General features: G+C 37.3%; 1 protein-coding gene and 2 long non-coding RNA genes across 3 annotated transcripts; 1 reads left to right on the top strand and 2 right to left on the bottom strand.

The window, feature by feature from the left end:
- Positions 1-1,387: 1,387 nt before the first annotated feature.
- On the bottom strand, positions 1,388-3,262 carry LOC121392422. The gene is made up of 2 exons (XR_005960491.1): positions 3,160-3,262; positions 1,388-1,820 (listed from the first exon to the last, which is right to left on the bottom strand). It is a non-coding gene; the product is annotated as an uncharacterized LOC121392422 (long non-coding RNA).
- Positions 3,263-11,033: 7,771 nt separating this feature from the next.
- On the bottom strand, positions 11,034-16,997 carry LOC121392395 (laccase-2-like). The gene is made up of 2 exons (XM_041523626.1): positions 15,055-16,997; positions 11,034-11,456 (listed from the first exon to the last, which is right to left on the bottom strand). The coding sequence occupies exons 1-2, from the start codon at positions 16,994-16,996 to the stop codon at positions 11,290-11,292; spliced, it is 2,109 nt and encodes a 702-aa protein (XP_041379560.1). The 5' UTR covers position 16,997; the 3' UTR covers positions 11,034-11,289.
- On the top strand, positions 16,887-22,712 carry LOC121392406. The gene is made up of 3 exons (XR_005960489.1): positions 16,887-17,009; positions 20,013-20,057; positions 22,577-22,712. It is a non-coding gene; the product is annotated as an uncharacterized LOC121392406 (long non-coding RNA).
- The last annotated feature ends 803 nt before the right edge of the window (positions 22,713-23,515 follow it).

Raw genomic sequence — 23,515 nt, 5'->3', positions numbered from 1 at the left:
TTTGGTAGTGATTTCATTGCAGGGTATGAATACTGTTTATTATGCGTTTCATGAGATTTTACCTTCATATTGGTCATACATATATTCAAGCAGTTGATGATGTAACAGAAACGTTTTGGGAGAGTAATTTTGTTTCTCTTCTGCGTGAGAGGGTATGGAGGTTGGTAGCAGTTTCATGTCATCGAGTTTTAACTAAGTCTGGCTAATCTAAAACTTGGCTACTTCTTCCGAGTTTCTAAAGAATAGTGCTTACTTCATTAGTGGCGTTTGCTGTCATTTGGTTTTGTATTATATTTCTTTAAAAACAACCCCCAAAAAAGCATTTAAAAAACCCATCCCAAAACCATAAGCAAAGGCCAACAACGCATCTTGCATCCGACACCACCCACTCCATTTTATTGCAAAATTACACCTTCTGCCTGTAGCCAATTAGATTTTGTTTTTTGTCCAAACCTACAGATACCACAAAAAAGACACTTTAAAAAAACTCTACTAGCACAAAATGGATTAACTCCGAACTGGTAGTTGCATAATGAGCCCAGATCACGGCATTGGGTCGTAATCAATAGGTCTTGATGTACTGGTCGTCTGCGTCTGCCCGCGGTCTGTTTGCACAGGTTCCATCGCTCCTCTGTAGCCATGCATCAAAGGACGAAACATAATGGCTCATAGGCGGTCTACGAGCAAAGCGCCCTCTGCTGGCGGTAATCCATATCTCTCCACAATTATCTGATTTGTCCAGAAGGCACGGAACTATCAAAATCGCCATCTGATTAACAAAGTAACGTTCTCTCTATTGAGTGATGTATATAGCGTTCTTATTTGGGTAAAGTTGTTCGAAAATGTTACGTACGAACACAGAAATTGTTGGAGCCAGAAAGAAGAAGAGGGAAGGAGGACATCTTTTTTAGTTTTGGTGGAGAGGTGCTCATGTTAAGATAATTATTATTGTCGGGAATTTGCTATGCAGTTATGAAATCGAAATATTCCATTTCATTTCATTTGAACTTATTTTCGTGATTATATCCAATTAAGGTCCAATCACGCTATTCTGGGCACACACACCTCAGCTATCTGGGTTGTCTGTCCAGGACAGTGGGTTAATTGTTAATTGTTAATTGTTAGTGGTTGGTGAGAGAGAAGAGAGTGTAGTGGCCTTACACCTACCGATCGAGTAGTTAAAACTCACTCTGGGTGGGAGCCGGTACCGTGCTGCGAACCCTGTACCTACCAGCCTTATGTCCAATGGCTTAACCACGACGCCACCGACAGTGCCGGATTTATAAGGGGCAAAGGGGGCAATTTCCGCGGGTCCCCTGCCAAAGCCCCCCTCCCCCCATACTAAGGACTTCCTTTATAAAAATAAAAAAAGGTAATAATTATAAAAATTAGTTCATTTTTTTATTTGTCATGTAATTTAATTTCTATGTTGAAGGAACCCCGAACCTGAAATGCCCCGGGTCCCCAAGATGTAAGGCCGGCCCTGGCCAGCGAGACCGGTCAAAATATTCCAATTACATCTAATTCTTTCTTTCTTTTTTCTTTTTTGGAAGATATTATTCTGTTTTCTTGTCTTTACATGTTTGAGATAATCGTGGTCTTAATTTGCTTTCGTTTGTCGAGACTTAAAATCACAGCCAGAGGTGTCCAGATATTGAAATGAACAAAGTATCTCTGACCGTCTGAGACAGACAGCAAGGGTGTGTTTCTTTTGAATATTAACAATGGCTTAAATTGGACCGGTAATCGCTTTCATCGTCCACGTTTTACGTTTTGTTACGCATCTTGTCGAGTCCAGTTTATAACCATTCAGAAATATACTGAAAAACAAAAGAAACGCGAACATTTTAACACATATTTTTTACATGTTACAATTTATTCGGTAAATAGCGGATACTCCCCTAGAGTCTTATGGTATCATAATTTATCAGCACGAGTTGATAAAAGTATGAAATCCGAGGCTTGCCGAGGATTTTTATACTTTTATCAACGAGTGCTAATAAAGTATGATATCACAAGACACGAGGGTTTTTTCTTTTTATCATGCATTATCATTCTTTTCATTCGCGACAATTGTAAACAATGTCAGTAATGTGGGTTGAATGTCCCTATATTTAGCAGCGGTAGACTCGTTAACTCGCAGAACGACAGTGGCGTTACGTCACTAATGATAGATTTAGCGCTGAAACATATACAGTGACGTAGCAAAAGAAGCGATATCTCCTAGGAGAATATCGCAGGAGATATCGCAAATTATAATGCCAGCGATATCTCCTACAACAGCTTTTACTGGATGATAAATAGACTGTCAAAATGGGCCTAAAATGTTCACAGGACATTGGTAATTTTAGTAGACGCAAAACCTAATGAGTTTCTAACTGAATAATTTTATTTAAATAAAATTAAAGAAAACTAAAATAATAATCACGTTTCTTTTGTTCAGTATATTTTAGTAAACAATTATAGATATATAATACCGAATGATTTATTTATTTCTTATTTAAACCCAAATTTAAAAGAGCACAGTGTGTTTTATTGTGTCGTCTTGTTACTGAATATCGGTTTCAAGTACAGGTGCGGGACGTAGCCCAGTGGTAAAGCGCTCGCTTGATGCGCTGTCGGTTTAGAATCGTACCCCGTCAGTGGGCCCATTGAGCTATTTCTCGTTCCAGCCGTGGTATGTGCTATCCTGTCTGTGGGATGGTACATATAAATGATCCCTTGCTACTAATGGAAAAAAAAATGTACCGGGTTTCTTTTCTAAGACTATATGTCAAAATTACCAAATGTTTGGCATCCAATAGCCGATGATTTATAAATAATGTGCTCTAGTGGTGTCGTTAAACAAAACAAGCAAACGGTTTTAAATACCGACTTAAAGACACACTGACCTGTGGGAGAACATTCAAAGAAATGGGCGTGGTATGGGGCGAGAGACAAAATAGTTATACATACGGTATTTGCATTTCATCATGGGAAGCCGCAAGCAACTTTTGGGCATGGGGGTGGTAGGGGAGATGTTGTGGTCCCCAGAAACACATCCATACCTTACAGTCTTACAATGGAAGACGATGGGTGGTTTGGGTTTGTTCATATTTAGAGAAAAATGCCAAAATATCTGTTGACTCTTAATTCATGTGTTGAGTATATACTACTTACGGTTTATAAATAGTAAATCCAGAAAGAAACAAGAAATCTAGTAAACTCAGTAAACAGTTCTTAGCTAGTAACCGGCGTTATTAGGTAAACCTGACGTGCAAACGTTTATGACGTCAAGCTGATTATTACCAATACTTACTTATACACTACCTGGCATCGGAAGCGGTGGAGGCCAAAACCGTTTCAGGTAACCCATTTTATTCCGCATAACTCCTTATGATCATCTATAATAATATACGGCTTTAAACGTTTTGCGCGAACGAAAAATAGATTGTACAAGAGTTTTAACCTAACCTAAAATGTAACAAGAGTACCGGTGAGTTACATGATACGCCCATCAGGAGTTTGATGGAAAACCATATCTATATTAATTGATATGTTACGGGTATGGTTCAGTTGTAATTATGTGAAATTGCAAGAGATGGATGGACTGTTTGTTTTGGACCAGCCACCATCTCTAGTAATAGTACACGACACACCGCCATTCCAAGTTGTTCTTACATGTGAGGTTTGATGGTCCTGTAGGCATCTGTATGTAAGATATTGTCCGGACAAGGATTTACTGTTATGTGCAGTAGACCGTGAAAAGTAGTTCACGGTGACCTAGTAATAGTACGCGACACACCGCCATTCTAAGTTGTTCCTACATGTGAGGTTTGATGGTCCTGTATGCATGTGTATGCAAGATATGGCCCAGACAATAAACAGTTAACAGCCGGGCGTACGGACGGACTTACGGACGGACGGACGTACGGACAGACAACGCCATACCATAATACGACCCATAGATGGGCGTATAAAAAGTGTTGCGGAGTTGTTGCTGTTTATATCAGCGTTAATCAATCGAGAATCGGCAAGTTCACAAGTTGGACAACCTGACTGTTGCGTTATTGTTGACGACAAAACTATTCACTTATAACACAGACTTCATTCTCAATACACCTGCGCGTGCTGTAACCTCACCGTGGTGCAGGGGTGTAACATTCTCTTTGAGAATGGCCAATACAGCACACATTTAAATTTTTAGTAAAAGTCAGTATCTATCTGTGATATTTGTATTTTTGCACAGTTCTTTACACTGTTTCTATTTAAATCTTGAATTTTTATATTGATGTTGATCATCACCTTATTTGTTTGCATCACCATAGTTTGACACCCAATAGCCGATGTATTTTTCGTGCTGGGGTGTCGTTAAATATTCATTCATTCATTCATTCATTCATTCATTCTCAATTTTTTTTTTTTCGTTCCAGCCAGTGCACCACAACTGGTCAAAGGCCGTGGTATATGCTTTCCTGTTTGTGGGAAAGTGCATATAAAAGATCCGTTTCTGCGTTGCAAAATATAGCGGGTTTCCTCTGATGACTTTGAGTCAGAAATACTAAATGTTTGACATCCAATAGCCAATGATTAATTAATCAATGTGCTCTAGTGGTGTTTTTAAACAAAACAAACTTCTTCGTTCTCATTTCATTTCATTTCAACTTAGTTTCGTGATTATATCTAATTAAGGTTCAAGCACGCTGTCCTGGGCACACACCTCAGCTAACTGGGCTGTCTATCTATGACAGTAACTTAGTTGTTAGTACTTAGTAGTTAGTGAGAGAGAAGAGGGTGTAGTGGTCGTTAAAACTCGCTCTGGGTAGGAGCCGGTACCGGGCTGCGAACCCTGTACCTACCAAGGTTATGTCCGATGACTTAACCACGACACCACCGAGGCCTGATCTTCATTCTCAATATGTGGGCGAGACATAGCCCAGCGGTAAAGCGTTCGCTTGATGCGCGGTCGGTCTAAGATCGATTCCCGTCGGTGGACCCATTGGGCTATTTTTCGTTCCTGCCAGTGCTCCACAACTGGTGTAATAAAGGTCGTTGCATGTATTCTCTCTCAATATCTGTGTGGTCCTTAACCATATGTCTGACGCAATATAACCGTAAATAAAATGTGTTGAGTGTGTCGTTAAATAAAACATTTCATTCATTCATTCATTCTCAATATTGATAAGGTAGACAACTCATCATTTTACAATATTGCCTTAATATATACACGATTATTGTCCTTTATAGTTAACAAAACAATTGTGCTGTCTATCCCCCTCCACCCCAAAAATTAAATTGGAGGATCCAGAGGGGGTCAAATGTGGTTCGTGCCATCCACCACCACCACCCCGTCCGTTTCACGTGTCCTTTTTAATGACTTTTTTGTAAATAATCATCCACACTATACATGCCACCGAAGCCCAATACAGATCTCGACAAACTCAAATTGCCCTTTTCAGAATTGTGTTACCTTCCCTCCTTTACAGAAGATCCTGAATTAAAATATTTACATCGACTCCAATGGCAGCATTCACAATGGATGCGTGTGGTGCTTTCCTTTACAAAACGCGTGCGGCCAGACGTAATGAAATCACAGACCGCTTGCATCTGGCGAATTAAGCCAATGTTATTTAATTATTTTTTACAAAAATAGACGAGTGCAACTCTGATATGTCACCTTTAACATGAACATATAAAACAAAAAAAACGTTCACTTCAAAGCTGTAGTAAGATATTTACTTCGTGATAACAAAGCATACCATCAATGTATCAAAATAATGGTTTGCGCGCTCTTTAAATTTCAATACATATAATACAACACAGTATATACATACAAATGTTAGGCATTACAAATACATAACTCTTATAAATATGTGCGAACCACAGCTCTACTTTTAAAGTGACAGACCCTTTTTCGTACTATGAAATGTATTTATTGATTATTTATTGATTATTTATTGATTATTGAAAGTTATTTATTGATTTGTCAGTTGCACACAAAAATAGTAAATTTGTGTTAGTTCCAAAACACGTTTCTCTTTCTTCTTACGTCAAACTAAACTGAACTGGGTTTTTTTTTTTACAAAGAAACAGTTTTATAGAATGATGGTACGGACTATAGTTTTTAAAACACTACGGCGTTTGTCACTATTAGACACGTTTTTGACAACTGAAATCAGACATTGCTTATATTGTATTATTTAGAATATCCATTTTCGTACAATCTGGTGTTTGTAATGCCATGAAATGCATTTTTTTCATAATTTTAAAAATATTCGTATCTCTGAGAAGTAACGGTTATGGAGACGAGCTTCTTTTTTTTTCTTCTTTTTTTTAAGAGGACATTTCTCCGATTCAGCGTCACAGACTCTTGTTTCACTCTGTTGTACGATTGTTGTACAGGTTTGTAAATTGTCCAAACTTGATGTCTATTTTTACGGGTTCAATTTAAAGTCTGCCACTTTAATGCTTAACAAATAAATTAATTGTAAAGAGCAGCCACAACGCAGCTGGTGTGAATACTCCACAAACGCATGCGACAGCCGCAACAGATACAAGACTCGGACCGCAAGGGCCGCGCCGCATCCAGTCTGAATAAGCCTTTAGTGTCATATTTTGTTCACATTCTATAAATGTCATTATTAGCTAGAAGTCCAGCAGCGTTTAAAATACACTCATGACGCGTTGGTCATTTGTTAAATACTTCAGTCTGGACTTCTCGCTACATCGGTTCTGTGTCTTGCTCGTCAAGCATCAATATAATTCAATAGGGAGCTTTCCGCATCCATAGCAATGGAGGTTTTAAACCTGCGATTTAAGTAGCTTGTTGATCACAGTTGTGCTGGACCGTTTTCAAACCCTGAGAAACCCCAGCGGGTGGGCATCTTTATTTACATTTTCAAATGAACATGTTATGGAAATACACAGTTATAATAGGCAGCTCTTGAACTTAAGTTTTTAAAGTGGTAGCCCACCGGGCTACCAGGTTATAAAATCTAGTAGTCCTCAGTAAAAATTGGTAGCCCCATAACTTAAAAAAAAAAAATAATAATAAAAAAGAGAAAAAAGCATAATCATTTATTTTTATTTAAACATGTCGTTTTTAATAATAATAATAAAACAAATAATAATAAAACAAATCTACCAACCGACCTATTCTAAAAACGACCTATTCTATCTACAGTAACTTGTTTGGTACCATTCCAAAAACACATACAAGTAAAAAAAATTCTAATCTCGAAATGAAGGCTTACAAGATCTTATTGAAACAGTTTTCACGTATAGAACTTTCTGTTAATCGTACTATTCTGAAGATCGATATCGCATATTTTAATACTTAAAATGGCTGTAACTATCTTCGATAGGTGTCATTGCTAAGAATCTTAACAAAACAAAAACAAATAGCGATTTTTATTGATGACAATAAACTTGTAAAGACCGTAAGCCTTTGACCAGTTGTGGTGCACTGGTTGGAATGGGAAAATCACGTGACAGATCAGATGTCATTTTGAGCGAGGTTATCGCGCAAAGCTATAGCAAACGATGAGAGATTTAATTAAAAATAATTTGTATGAAAGATTAATACATGTACTTTTAACATTGAAAATATTCGTCAATTTATACATTTGTTTAACATAGGTAGCATACAATGAAATAGACCGCGATTGAGTTATGGTTTAGTTTAGACTTACTAGGTATACAATATCTGTTGGGGTTTCTTGTCAGGGACAAAGGTATTATTGCAATAAGGACTATTCTAAAATCAATAACATGGGTGCGGATGCGGGAGGTAATTGTTTTATTATACCCGCAAGCCAAAGTATAAATTTTTATTTAAACCATGTTTGTATTACCTCACAAAAATTAATGAAATAAACTATTGATAAAACTATGGTTAATAAGGAAGTTAACTGTCTTAGGAAGAATAACCGTATTAAAAACACTAATAATTCCTTACATTACGTATTTACTAACTGCACTGTCAAACCCATCTAAAAAAAAGTAGTTGCTAATTTGAATAGATTATTTGATAAATTCATTTAGCAAAATAAAACCGATAAAATAAAACGAGTCTTATTAGCTCAAGAATTCAAAGATGGTAGATTGCAAATGTTATATATATATATATATATATATATATATATATATATATATATATATATATATATATATATATATATATAATTTCATGATGGCTTTAAAATCATCATGGCTTAGGAGACTATTTTTAGGTAACCCAAATGGACTAAACTGTTTGAATATACTACTAACTTATCCAGTAGAGACCTTGAACTTGAATATAAAAACAAAGATATTAAAAAACATGTGTTGGAAAGATGTTTTATACAGTTGGGAGTTAATTCAACAAAAACAAATTTTGGAAAAAAATAGAAGATATTTTAAGCTCAAATATTTGCAGCCTCTAGTTTTTATATATATATATATATTAAAGGGTCACAGCGTCTGATGAATGATGTAACTTTTTGTTTCTTGTGGTTGACAGAGAGGCGCCTTTGGACTTCGGGATCGCCAGAATACGTTTCACTCCGCCAGATTTACCGGACGCACCACAACTCCTTTCTTCAGTCCATAAAGACTAAGTCACTCTCCTAGTGACCTTTTTGTCAGTTGGCGGATCCTCTAGTCTCTCTCCTAGAGACCTCTCCGTCACTATTATCAACGAGATACATCTGGATTTGAGGGCACAACGGTTGGGTTGCGCCTGGGGGGGGGGGGGGGGGATGGGGGGCACTCCACCGGAAATAAGTTAGGCCATAGGGCGTAAGCGGTTTAGGCCCCCCCCCCCCCCCCCCCCGATCTCGGCCACACTGAAGTTCCCGATAGGACGGATGTATTCTCTTACTCTTTCTTTTAATTAATAAAACTAAGTAAATCTAATTTCTAAAATAATATATACAACTTCCTGTGGCCTATGCCCTAACCTCAACCTCCACCTCCACCCCTCACTCCACATAGGGCTTAAGTACTTTTTTATTTGGCTGCCCGTCTACAAATTGGTGACAAAATTGATATGAGCTCTGTATATTTTTTCTCTGAGTGTATATATATATATATATATTCAGACTACACCATCAAAAATTTAAATATTAAATTTCCCCCTATTGCTTTTGTTTATTTTTGGCATAATTTCAAAATTGTCCACATAATTTGTCTGTCCCGGAGCGGAACCCTGGCTTTCTAAGAGCTTGGCCCCGGGATAAACATGCCTGAAGCCTTAGTGGCATATGAGCATGTTAAATATTATCTATCTATCAAATATTTGGTACAACAGCAATATAACAATAAATACAAAACCATTCTATTATAAAACATATTTGAAAAGGGAATAATATTTATAAACGATGTTCTTGATGAAGATGGAAATTTCTTTATATTTAAGAAATTAAAAAAATATATATAACGTAAACTCACACTTTTTAGAATATTCATCGCTTATAAACAGCATTAAGACATTTATAAATAAAGCAGACAATGTTAGAAATGGCCACTTTACATTGTTAACTAATCCTGTATTCCGGTAAAATTTAATATTATACTTAAAAGTCAAACAGGTATTAAAGACATGTATAAATGATTAAATCACGAAATTATTACACCAACATCACAAATAAGATGTAGAAACCAAGGTTTTGCTTTTGACTCAAAAGAATAGGGAAACTATTATAAATTGCCTTTTATAAGTGTCAAAGATACAACTTTGATATGGTTTCAATACAAACTTATACACCAAATACTAGCAACTAATACTTTTTACATAAAATTAAATGCATAGCTACTAACGAATTTACGTTCTGTGGCAGTTCACCAGAAACATTAACACATTTATTTTACTATTGTAATAAAGTGACTGATCTGTGGCATTCTGTTGTAAATTGGATTTTAAACAAAAAAGGAATTCGAATAAAATTAAATAAAACAATTATTTTATTTGGACAAATAGGCTATACAAAAGACATATTTATAAACTGACTGTTAATAAATATTAAATATTATATATACAAGACAAAAATGAAAAAAAAGAAAGAAATATATATAATAGCTGCTCAAAACGTTTTGCAAAATAAATACCAAATAAAAAAAATATTTTTTTTTTTTTTTTTTTTTTAAATTGTAGATATGAAGAGTATAATACAATCTGGGAATGATGTGAATTTTGACATTATTACTTATCACTATAATTACTTCTACAGCTTTTCTTTTTAACAGTCCTTCATTCTAAACGTATATTTATTTTATGTCCCAGTTACATCAACCAGCCTATTTAAATATATTTCTATTATCTAGTCATTTATAATGTGTTAGCAATATTACTACATGTACATATGCATTATTATTAAATATATCATCATCTACATTATTTGTATAAGTATTACTACTATTACTATAATCAGCATACTACCACAATGTGTATGTACTCCTGATATTTAGCGTGTATAATATAATTCGTCTTCTGTGCTGCGATGAAGCAAAGCACCCCAATCCTGGCATCGTCAAAATTAGCTGGGGACAATAAAGTAATGTTTTTTTAAAGTATGCGTGGAGGGAAATGATGTAGACACATACAATAATGGTGTATCAAAGGCCGTGTGATGGTGCATATAAAAGATTCCTTGCTGCCAATGAAAAAATGTAGTGGGTTTCCTCTCTGAGACTATATGTCAAATTACCAAATATTTGACATCCAAAAGGCGATGACGAATAAATCATTGTGCTCTAGTGGTGTCGTTAAACAAAACAAACTTTAATTCTAAGACTATATGTCAAAATTACCAAATGTTTGACATTCTATATTCAATAGCCAATAGTTAATAAATCAATGTGCTCTAGTGGTGGTGTTGTTAAACAAAAACAACTTGTTAACTTACAGCAGAAAGAATATTAAAATATGTGCCGAACTAGGGGTTTGGGGGTTTGGGGGTTTGGGATATGTGTTTTTGTTGTTGTTGTTTTGTGGGGATTGATTTTACTTGTTTTGGTTTTGGTTTGTTGTTGTGGGGTTGTTGTTGGGGGGGGGGGGGGGTTGGGGGGCGGTATTGTTTGGGGTTTTGTTGTTTTAATTTGGAGTGGTATTGTTTTGTTGTTTTATTGTTTTGGGTTTTTTGTTGTTTTTTTCTTTTACTTTTTCTTCTTGTAACATAACAGGAACCATCATCGACTTCCAAAGGAGAAACCTAATTATACATTGTCTTCCGGTTTATTTCCTACATAAGTTAATGTTTGTATGCTCGGACATGTAAAACAAAACAGTGGTGAGAGACCTTCTAAATTAGCAGTGAATTATGTTTTATACTACTCTACGTAGACTTTGTTTTCGTGAGCTTCCGCCGACACGTCGTATTTGATGGATAGATCGTCTTTCTTGCGGAGATAAAGACATCCAATAATGAATAGTTCTGCCATAATAATGGCGATGAGACAGCCCACGACAATCCAAAACAGCTTCAGTTCTACTGTTTCTGAAAGAAAATATAGAAAAATACTTTATGAAGATAATTGTGATTGGAGGAGGTGAGAACTCTTTGTACATGCCAATATACCACAAAGGTTTCAGGCATATTTAACCCGGTGTAATAGCTCAAAATATACCACCTGCCAAACTATACCCGGGGTATAAACTGGACTAGCCCAGAATATACCCCGGGATATAAAACAGGCTAGCCCAGAATATACCTCTCTAGTCTGTATTTCAATGTCCAGAGGGGTTTTTTTTTCATCATAATTTATATATTTTGGGCTAGAGAATATCGAAATATATTCTAAAATGACTAATCTGTGATAGTTTTATTTTTATGAAAGCAATAGTTGCTTTTCTTTTAAAGTGTTTATTATTATTATTATTTATTTATTTATTTATTTTGTATACAGGTTAGTAATAAAAAATTAGGGTTAGTGTTAGGGTTACGGTTAGGGTTAGGGGTATAAAACAGGCTAGCCCAATTTAACCCCGGGTATAGTTTGGCAGGGGTAAATTTTGGGCTGTTACACCGGAACAGAAGTCTGTGACTGGAATGAATGATTGAATGTTTAATAGCATCCCAGTACAAAATAGTTGTGCAAACAGGGCCATAAAAGCGGTTTAGTTTTTGAGTAGTGGTCACGGGAGGGTAACATATGTCCTTATGGCTAAAAAGTATCAATGGAGGTGTTGTGAGCATGAATGAATACACTTGTTGACAGTGTCATTGCGAGAGAAAAAAACCCATAGAGGCCATTTTTCAAGATGGTGTATGTCCCAGAATCAAACGTTCATAACTCAGTGGCTATACCAGCTAAGAATGTGTTTTGGGTGTAAAATATTGTTGTGGGCGTCATTGAACATGGAAATAATATTTTTAAGATGATTTGGTGAAAATGTAACTAGATTTTTAAACATAAGACCATACTCACCGAATCTCAAAAGTTGACCATAAGTTATGTAAAGTGATACCGCTTCATCTTTTGTCCATTACCAGAATCACATTCCAATGCCACTAAAGCACATACATTTATTTATCATAGGATATTGGACGTCAAACATCTGGTAATTTTGACAGGTAGTCTTAAAGTTAAAACTCTTGCTACTATTGCAAGATTTCCTCTCTAAGACTACGCATCAAATTACCAAATATATGACGTTCAATATCCTATGATAAATAACTTTATGTGCTTTAGTGGTGTCGTTAAACAAAACAAAACGTTGGGGGCTTTAATGAGAAACCGCTGTCGGTCGACAAAGGACGAGTGATATCCTACTAATTTAACATGATTTTTTTATGACTGGTATATCAAATTTCGTGGTATGTGCTGTCCTGTCTGTGGAGAAAATATACTTTGCTACAAATGAAAAAAAAAAAAATGTAGCGAGTTTCCACATGTCAAAATTACCAAATGTTTGACAGTCAACACCCGATTATTTATTAATCAAATGTGCTCTAATGGTGTCGTTAAAGAAAACAACTTTAACTATGTATATGTTGGGTATTAAATCTTATTATACGTATAAGTGTATCAAGAGTGTACACAGGTGACCTGGTGAATGGTATTGATGGCTATCCATTTGTATAAAGACAGTCAAAAGATAAACGTCATAGCTAACGTCGTTCATGAAATTTGATATTTCGAGCATATTTAACTACTTAACTATTTAGAATAGGACATCGACATTAAAGCAACTTTCCTGAGTTTGATGCCACTGTATCATCTTTCCGAATATTACAGCCTTTTAATCATAAGAAGTACATATTAAATACGTGTTTTGTTTCGAAAATCAGTGTCTTGATATATCAAAGGCTGTGGTATGTGCTGTCCTGTTTGGGGGAAGTGCATATAAAAAATCCTTTGCTGCTAATGGAAAAAAAATGTAGCAGGTATGGTCTGGGACTAGGAGTCAAAAGTCGCCAAATGTTTGACCTCCAGTAGCCGATGATTAATAAATCAATGTGCTCTAGTGGTGTCGTTAAATAAAACAAAGTTTAAGTGTTTTTATATACTGTGTGTCTGGGCGTCCTAATGTTTGTATTGATACTATTATTGGGGCTGGACGTAGCCCACTGGTAAAGCACTCGCCCGATGCGCGGTTGGTCTAGGATCGATCCCCGTCGGTAGGCCCATTGAGCTATTTCTCGTTCCAGCCAGTGCGCCACGACCGGTATATCAAAGGCCGAGGTATGTGCTACGCTGTCTGTGAGATGGTACATATAAAGGATCCCTTTCTACTAATGGAAAATGTAACGGGTTTCCCCTCTGAGACAACATGTCAAAATTGTCAAATCCAATAGCCAATGATTAATGAATGAGTGGTGTCGTAAAACAAAACAAACTTTAATATTATCATCCCATAAAGTAGATAAAACTAAGCTTGAGCTACTACAAACATTAGGACAATAAGAAACACACTGATAGTACGGTAAAGTACTCTTATAACGAACCGGAAGGGACCATGATAGTTAGTTCGTTATAGCGGTATATGTTAGTAAAGTACTCTTATAACGAACCGGAAGGGACCATGATAGTTAGTTTCTTAAAGCAGTATATATTAGTAAAGTAATCTTATAACAAACCGGAAGGGACCATGATAGTTAGTTCGTTATAGCAGTATATATTAGTAAAGTACTCTTAGAACGAACCGGAAGGGACCATAATAGTTAGTTCGTTATAGCAGTATATATTAGTAAAGTACTTTTATAACGAACCGGAAGGGACCATGATAGTTAGTTCGTTATATCAGTATATATTAGTAAAGTACTCTTATAACGAACCGGAAGGGACCACGATAGTTCGTTATAGCAGTATATATTAGTAAAGTACTCTTATAACGAACCGGAAGGGACCATGACAGTTAGTTTCTTAAAGCAGTATATATTAGTAAAGTACTCTTATAACGAACCGGAAGGGACCACGCTAGTTCGTTATAGCAGTATATATTAGTAAAGTACTCTTATAACGAACCGGAAGGGACCATGATAGTTAGTTTCTTAAAGCAGTATATATTAGTAAAGTAATCTTATAACGAACCGGAAAGGACCATGATAGTTAGTTCGTTAAAGCAGTATATATTGGTAAAGTACTCGTATAACGAACCGGAAGGGACCGTGGTCGTTATAGCAGTACTCCATTGTATACATTTGCATTAGTTGGTTATTAATGTAGTGAGAAATAAAACGGGACTTTACGATCAGATCGTTCTATGCAGTTGTTCGTTCTAAGCATGTTCGTTATAAGTGTACTTTACTGATGTATACTGACGTAGTCAACAAGAAATGTATTTAAGAACGTGTGTTTAGTTGTACAAAGGTAAAAAAAAACCACCAACATGGCATCCTTTTTCAATTTTATAAGCGTTAAATAATGAATATAATCTTTAGATTTTACATACGTAATTTTTCATTTCTTTTTGTGATTTTTTTTGTTTGTTTTTTTTAAATTTTTTTAATTGTTTTTTTTCGTTTTTTTTTTTTTTACAAAAAGACGATTTTTAGAATACTCTAGATTTCAGGTTTACGTAAGTTATTTTTCATTTCTTTTTGTGATTTTTTTCTCTCTTTTTTCAGAATACTCCTATGTCTCAAAACATACCTGAACTCCTGTTGATGGCTTGAAGAAGATATGCGTGTTTTTCAGGCTCATAGTTTTTGCACACTGGGAAACCCGGCGGCGGACGTCTGTGATTTGGAAAAGATTCATTTAAAACCATAGCCATGCCGTGATTGTTATGGAACTCTATGTGACAGTGCAAAAACCACACTCCTGGGTTATCTGCCCTGATTCTCACCACGACGTAGCCGCTTGTTGGGACGATGATGGTATCTTTTCTCGGTGGATTCGTCAGCTCTAACCCAGGGACGTTACCGTCCTTCCAGGAACTGTTCGACCATGTGGCATTGTTACAAAACTTCCCTCTGCAATCGATGTCTTCGCTATCGCCCATTAGCTTACCAGTCGTTTCATTGTAAAGACCGTATCCCATTTTCACCACGTAGAACGAATGGCCGTGCATATGTACTGGGTGAGACAGTCCTTTGCCGCTTCCCATATTTGTGAAGACCATCTGGATGGTGTCTCCGTGTTTCAGATCTAGTGTATACCTACACATACACACTTTGTCTGTCCCGCAGTTTGAATCGCTGCATCCTGAAGATAATTCTTGCGGTTGGGTCAGTGCGGAAACTGTTGGAAAGTCAAAAGTGTGCCCATTGATGGAAGCTGGCATCATTCCAGGACGTCCAGGAAAGCCAAAATTAAGAAAATGTTCTTTGAACTGCCCGGGTATAAATATCGGCGCCGAGTCGTTGTTTGTCTTCGATTTAAGATCACCGAAGTTGAGACATCTGGTGTGGGACTGGATGGGGTAGTATGTGAATGGACAGTTCATGACGATGCATTTGTCACCAGCCGTGCAATGTCTTTGTCTGGTAGTTGGGTCTTCAGTTGTTGCAGAATCGTAGCGTAAGATTGCTTCTGCTGTGTGATTCACATTAATCTCGAGAGTTTTCGCACGAATCCAATAATTATTAACATCCCTGTCGGCGTGAATAATGAAATCAAATCTCTCTCCAGGATTAATAATGAGGGATTCTACTGTTTGTTCACGTATGTCAAACCCATCTGAAGCAACAATTGTTAGGTTATGTTCGTCGACAGATATTCGAAACGGATATAAAATTCCTGCAGAAATCAGCCTAAATCTATACGTCAGTCCTTTCTGAACGTTGAAAACTTCCAAAGGGGCTCCGTTGTGTTTCCCAGTTGCATCATAAAATCTGCCTTTTCCATTTACAAGTCCTGACTGGAATTTAAACATGGTGAAGTGTGCGCCATCTAGCGATTTCGTATTAGGCAGCTTGCGTCTGTTCACATACACTCCCGGCATCATGAGATTCAGGGACAGGTCCGACTCCCAGTCGTGGTTCCAGTCACTGAGTATCATAATCCTCTCCGGCATCTCCAGTGGTTTCTTCTCCCTTACAACAAACGCTCCGTACAGACCCATAGAACGCTGGGCGCCGACGTGGGAGTGGTACCAAAACGTTCCTCTCGGCGTGGCCATGAACCTGTAAGTAAACGACTGTCCTGGCTGGATGGGACACTGTGTTATGAAGCCCACCCCGTCCATCCAGGGCGTGCCGGGCTGGTGCAGGCCGTGCCAATGGACCGAGGTGGTGGCGCTCGTCATCAGGTTCTTCACGTGAACGATTACAGTCTGGCCCTCGTACACATCTATAGGGGGACCTGGAATCGTCCCGTTCACCGCCAGCACCAGTCTCGGCTCCTCCCAGCCGTCCGCAGTGATGACGTCGTCGGTAGACAGTGGTTCCGCGGCAGAGATGTTCGTGACGTCGTATCGGTAGATGTGGCCATTGGCTGGAAATACTGGGGTCATTTTCCGAATCATGGTCAGTTTTTGCTCAAACACCAGCGAGAATTCGCAAACGTCGTCCGTTATGGCGCACCCAGAGATGCCTTTGATAAACGGCATCATGAAGAGTAAGGTCCACAGGAAGATCAGAAGGTTTCTCATCCTGTAATGGAAGGTATATTGTTTAATCACCTGACAAAAATAGTGTTGTGCCTTTAATACATCAAATATAGTCTTGGCTGTCGCATTAATAACTTGTATTACAATATTTATAAATTAATGATTGTTAAATGAGGTACATCTTTATGCTTTCCTTAACACCAAAAGGGCCATCAGCTAACCTTCATTTTTATAAACATCTACAATTCACGCGTTACCCGGTTATAAAATTTCTTACATAATAATTCGGCAGTGTGTTCCAGTTGTCTAGGCCGTCACGGGACGAAAACAGCAGTTGATGATCTACTCCAAATGCTTAAATATTATAAATGTGCTATAGACTGCAGCTTCCATTTTCTATAATACCATAAGATTTACAATCAAATTAAAATCAGCTCCACAAATAGTTATTAACCAGGCGAGTCATATTAAATAGGGGAAAAAACCAGAAGCGAAAGACTTTTCTTGAATTTTATTCCTGGAAATCCGTGATATAGAAAACACACATTAATTTTTAGATCATTAATCTACTGTTTTGTTTTGATTTTGCATTTCGAATATATAACACTTCGAAAATGTCTCTTTACTAGGACCTTTAAAGCTATTGTTTCTTTAATTATTATTATTATTATTATTATTATTATTATTATTATTATTGTCCCCAGATATGCTTGACAGTGTCGGGGTTGAGGAGCCCTGAGCTCACTAGCTTACAATTCTTTATATATATATATTAAAAAGAAAACGTCAGAAGCCTCCTTTAAAAGTCATATATCCCTCTTTAATTCAAATTTTCGCCTGTTCACGCTACATCAGGGAAATCTATCGGCAAAATAAAAATACGCACATAAAACCACTAACAAAAACAGAGTTAAAGCTGTAACTAAAATAATAAATAATATACTTAAGTCTATATAAGAAAATGACCTACATATAAAGTAACGTAAGATAAAACATCAAGCCACTGAGGAATGAATAAGGCTTAGCAAAAAAAACCTGCAGAACAAACTACTGGTCAAAGATTAAAAGTATGGTAACACTAAGCCTACCATATGACTGAGGTAAAAAGAAGTGTGGGGAGGGGGAATAAAATAATAATATGCGTATAATTAAGGATAAATAAATTAATGAATGAGAAAAAGAACAAAATAATAATGAACGAATGAACGAAGGAATAGATAAATCAATAGCAAACACAATCTGAATATATATATAAAGAATTTTCCCGGATAATTTACAAGTAATAAAGACGAAAAGTTACTTAAGTATATGTGTAAAAAGTATACTAAAAGGCAAAAGTTATTGTGATATGGATTGTTTGGAGTAATAAATTTGTGAATGGATTTATGGATGTAAACCAGAGAAAATGTGCATGAAACAGCTCGAAGAAATGCAACCAGTCAGCTGTTGCAGCGATTGCATGCTTTGTGCAAGAAACATGGAATATTCGGGTGAAATCCTGTCCAGTGTTCACAATAAAAGGCCAAACAATCATTGCCACTCTGTGTAGCCTTCAGAAGTCCAGAAGTCAGAAAAAAAACATTAGTGAACTGTTTGATGCAATTTCGTCATGCTACGCCTCAGTGAAAAAGACAGATTGGGAGTCATAGGGATGCTTGAGAATCTGGGACCTCGCAGCGTGACGTCGCATGTCAATTCAACGTCCACAGAAACACCATATGGCACTTATGGCAACGATATCAACAAAACAACCAGGTCAGGGACCGTCCCCGTAGCGGCCGACCACCCGTGACAACCCCTCGCCAAGACACATGGATCCGAACCACGCATTTGCGAAATCCTCACAGCCCGTACCATCTGGAATGGCATTCCCAGGAACTTTCTCCAGCGTTCTGTGGCCTCAATGAGACTACGGTGCCAGGTCTGTATCAATGCTCAAAATGGACACACTCGCTACTGACTGTGTGAACTTTGCTCTGGACCCCCTCTAGTGATGTGGCTCATTTGCATACGGCACGTGCGCCCTTTTCATGGACTATTGCTCGTTTCCATACCTTGTAACGTTTCTCTTTCTATATTATAACGTTTCATACACGGCAGTAAAAACTGATCATCAATTATCTTTGTTTTTTGTGTGTCACAATAACGTTCGCCTTTTAGTATATAACAAAACTATATATATATATATATATATATATATATATATATATATATATATATATATATATATATCAACAATATATATATTTTTATTAAAATTAAAAAAAAAAAATCTTAAAACATTAAAAGAAACTTACTTTCAAACTAAGTTAAAAACAAAAGTCAAACCATACTGCATGAAAACATGAATGGAATAAATGAAATGAACGTAATGCGAGGTAAACAACCACTCTAAAAATAAGCCGTGAAGCTACGAATGTAGGAGTGAGAAAAACTCAAGTACAAACTGCAGAGTAAACTACTGATCAGAGATTAAAGGTCTTGCAAAACTAACAAAGGTCATATAATGGTGATACAAAAAGGGGGTGGGTGTGGCGGGTGGGTGAATAAATAGTATGAGTGAATTAATTAACAAATATAAATGAATGAATGAGTGAATAAATCAGAACAAAATAAATGAAATAAATAAAATAAAGCGAATTAAATTAAATGAATGAAAGGGGTGTATGTGTGTGGTAAAACTGTAATGATAATAAAAATCTCTTTAAAAGAAACAGTTTATGCATGTTTTCTGTTTCAGTCCAAACCACTTTTCGTAAGTGCGAGAGGAATTGAATTCTTTTCTGGAATTCAGTCCCTTGAAAATTGTTCCCAAATTACTCATCCAGAATGACTCTTTTTGAGTAGAAGTGTTTCATTGCCAACTGAGTCAATAACGTGTCTATATATCTGCGCTACTGACTCAGTTTTACTCACTCCTCGATGTTTTATCTGACGTTACTTTATTTGTAGGTCCTCTTTTTATATAGACTTAAGTATATAATTTATTATTTTAGTTACAGCTTTAACTCTGTTTTTGCTAGTGGTTTTATGTACGTATTTCTATTTTTGTTGACAGATTTCCCTGATGTAGCCTGAACAGGCGAAAATTTGAATTAAAGAGGTATATATGACTTTTAAAGGAGGCTTCTGACTTTTTCGTTTTAAAATATATTATCTCAAGCCCCCTTGCTACTTTAGAGGAGAGGTGCCAGCAACACAGAAGGATTTTCTATTCGTATATATACTCTTCAAAAAAAGAAACGCAAAAGTGTACAAATGGGTTATAACTCCGATTTTATGTTTCCTACCGGTTCATGCTTTGTGAATATAAGGTCATTGCATGTCCCAAACACATTCCCACGGTTACATTCGATAAAACGCAGCTACTGTACAATAAAGTTCCAAAATGTGAATATTCGCAATAATGCAGCCACGTGCAAACCATGTCACCACTGCACGTGCGTTGTCTGCACGTGCAACATGAACACCGACAGTATAAAAGTGCAGGGTGTTCGCTTGTCTGGCCTCTGTATCTGGCCGACAGTTGACAATCCAGGACATGCCACATCTCAGTGAACCGCAGAGAAACAATGCCATCGGCCGACTAGACGCAGGCGAATCCAGAACGGCCGTTGCCAGGACATTCCATGTGTCCCCAAGCACCATCTCCAGACTGTGGGACCGTTACCAGCAACATGGATCAACACGTGACCTCCCTAGATCCGGTCGACCACGGGTCACTACCCCCGGGCAGGACCGCTACATCCGGGTACGCCACCTTCGGGAACGATTGACTACTGCCACCTCCACAGCCGCAGCAATACCAGGTTTGCGCAGGATATCCGACCAGACCGTACGGAACCGCCTACGTGAGGTAGGAATTCGTGCCAGACGTCCAGTTCGAGGTGTCATCTTAACACCACAACACCGTCGACTCCGACTGCAGTGGTGCCAGATTCATCGACAATGGCCCCAACTGCGATGGAGACAGGTGTGGTTCAGTGACGAGTCCCGATTTCTGCTCCGACGTCATGATGGAAGATGTCGCGTGTATAGGCGTCGTGGTGAACGTTATGCGGCAAACTGCGTGCAGGAAGTGGACAGATTCGGCGGGGGTAGTGTCATAGTGTGGGCAGCCATCTCACACACTGGCAGAACTGACCTGGTCCACGTGCAGGGCAACCTGAATGCACAGGGCTACATTGACCAGATCCTCCGGCCACACATCGTTCCAGTTATGGCCAACGCCAACGCAGTGTTCCAACATGACAACGCCAGGCCTCACACAGCACGTCTCACAACGGCTTTCCTACAGAACAACAACATTAATGTCCTTCCTTGGCCATCGACATCACCGGATTTGAACCCAATTGAGAATCTATGGGACGAGTTGGACCGACGCCTCCGACAGCGACAACCACAGCCCCAGACCCTGCCCGAGCTGGCAGCAGCCTTGCAGGCCGAGTGGGCCACCATCCCCCGGGACGTCATCCGTACTCTGGTTGCTTCAATGGGCAGGCGGTGCCAGGCAGTTGTCAACACACGCGGAGGCCACACCCGGTATTGACTCCAGATGACCTTGACCTTGGTGGTGTGTCCTATCACTTACTCACAATGGACTAGAGTGAATTGTGAACAATCCTGCAACATTTGGTAATTATCGGACTCACCATTCAATAATTAAATCAATTCTCCAAATGTTACGACAATGTGGTTTTGCGTTTCTTCTTTTGAAGAGTATATATATGTGTGTGTGTGTGTGTGTGTGTGTTTGTGTGTGTATACACACATACATACACATACATACACATACATACATACATACACACATACATACACACATACACACATACATACATACATAGATTGAATAAAGCTGCTCATAAAAGTCCTTTGTTTCCTTTAATATCTCTCTTTGGTCTGTATTTAGTTTTCCACTTTCTTATTCTATTTTAGAAATTAATTTATTATGATAGTTCTCTGCTTCCATATTAAAAAAATATTCTACCCCCTCTTCTACTCATTTTGCTATAGATCTACTAAAATGACCTTTTTAATTTTTCTTTTGTGATTTCTACCAAAAAAAAATTATTTGTTTAAAATTTAACTCAACATTTTCTTCCAATGTTCTTATAACTTCACAAAACTTATTTTCTAATTCTTGTTTTTCTCGGGGGTTTTTTGGTTGAAGATTAAGAAATTGTTACACCTGATTTCCATTAGCAGTGTTTCAAAAAAAAAAGCTTATCGTTAATAACAAATTGTATGTTATCATTTGGAACTGTATTTATATCGTATATGTTATATACTGGAATGGCATATTGAATTTTTATGTCGTTTATAATATGTTTTAACATTTTGGCATATTCTTTATAGTTTAGCAAAGAAGTATTAAATTTCCATAAACCAGTACCTATTTTGATATTATTTAAATTTAATTTTAAAATTACTCCAGCATGACCAGACCTATAATTGTTGTCAATTGTTACTTTTTCTACCTGAGCTATAAAAATATTAGATATCAGATAAGATGTGATTTTATATACGGTTCCAGTTCCGTAGTAAAATCTGTGTCTTGCAGACAATAAATATGTGTTTCTTTTGTTTTAAATAATTTAACACGTCCTTTCTTTTTTTAAGGATCTCTTAGTCCCTGGCAGTTTGGAAGAAGGAAGGAAGGATGGATATGTTTTATATAACGACGCACTCAACACATTTTATTTACTGTTATATGGCGTCAGACATATGGTTAAGGACCACACAGATATTGAGAGAGGAAATCCGCTGTCGCCACTTCATGGGCTACTCTTTTCGATTAGCAGCAAGGGATTTTTATATGCACCATCCCACAGGCAGGGTAGTACATACCACGGCCTTTGATATACCAGTCGTGATGCACTGACTGGAACGAGAAATAGCCCAATGGGCCCACCGACGGGGATCGATCTCACACCGACCGCGCATCAAGCGTGCGCTGTGTCATTGGGCTACGTTCCGCTCCCAACACGTGAATGACTATGTTTATACACTGGTCGTCTTCGACTACGTTGCATTTAACAATCACACACTTGCCATTTTCAAAATAAATTGAATCGTTTTGTAAATAGCATAGCACCGGCTTAGAAACAACCATTAGAACACAGCTTTACAGTGGATATATTTTTGGAAGATACAAAAAAGGCTGAAATGAAGATAAAATAACTAAGTAGTGTGTGACAATCAGGAGCCAATAGCATATATTTAATATTATATATAATACAACTGCATTTGTTGTGTGTATACCTACATTTAAGATAGGTGCATTGTAATTTACTTTTTTCTCCAGGTATATATAGAAAAAGCTTCTTATAAAAATAAAATAAAACTATATTTATAACTATTTTGTTTGTGCATATTATTGTTTGGTTAATTTATAATACATCTATACAATAACGCAGCACATCTCCAAATACCACGACTGGTATATCAAAGACCGTGGTATGTGCTGTCCTGTCTGTGGGATGGTGCATATAAAAGATCCCTTGCTACTAATTGAAAAATGTGGCGAATTTCCTCTTTAAGACTATATGTAAAATAATT

Source organism: Gigantopelta aegis, chromosome 3 (assembly GCF_016097555.1).
Source record: "Gigantopelta aegis isolate Gae_Host chromosome 3, Gae_host_genome, whole genome shotgun sequence".
NCBI lineage: Eukaryota > Metazoa > Mollusca > Gastropoda > Neomphalida > Peltospiridae > Gigantopelta > Gigantopelta aegis.
This window is presented reverse-complemented; position numbering and strand designations above follow the sequence as displayed.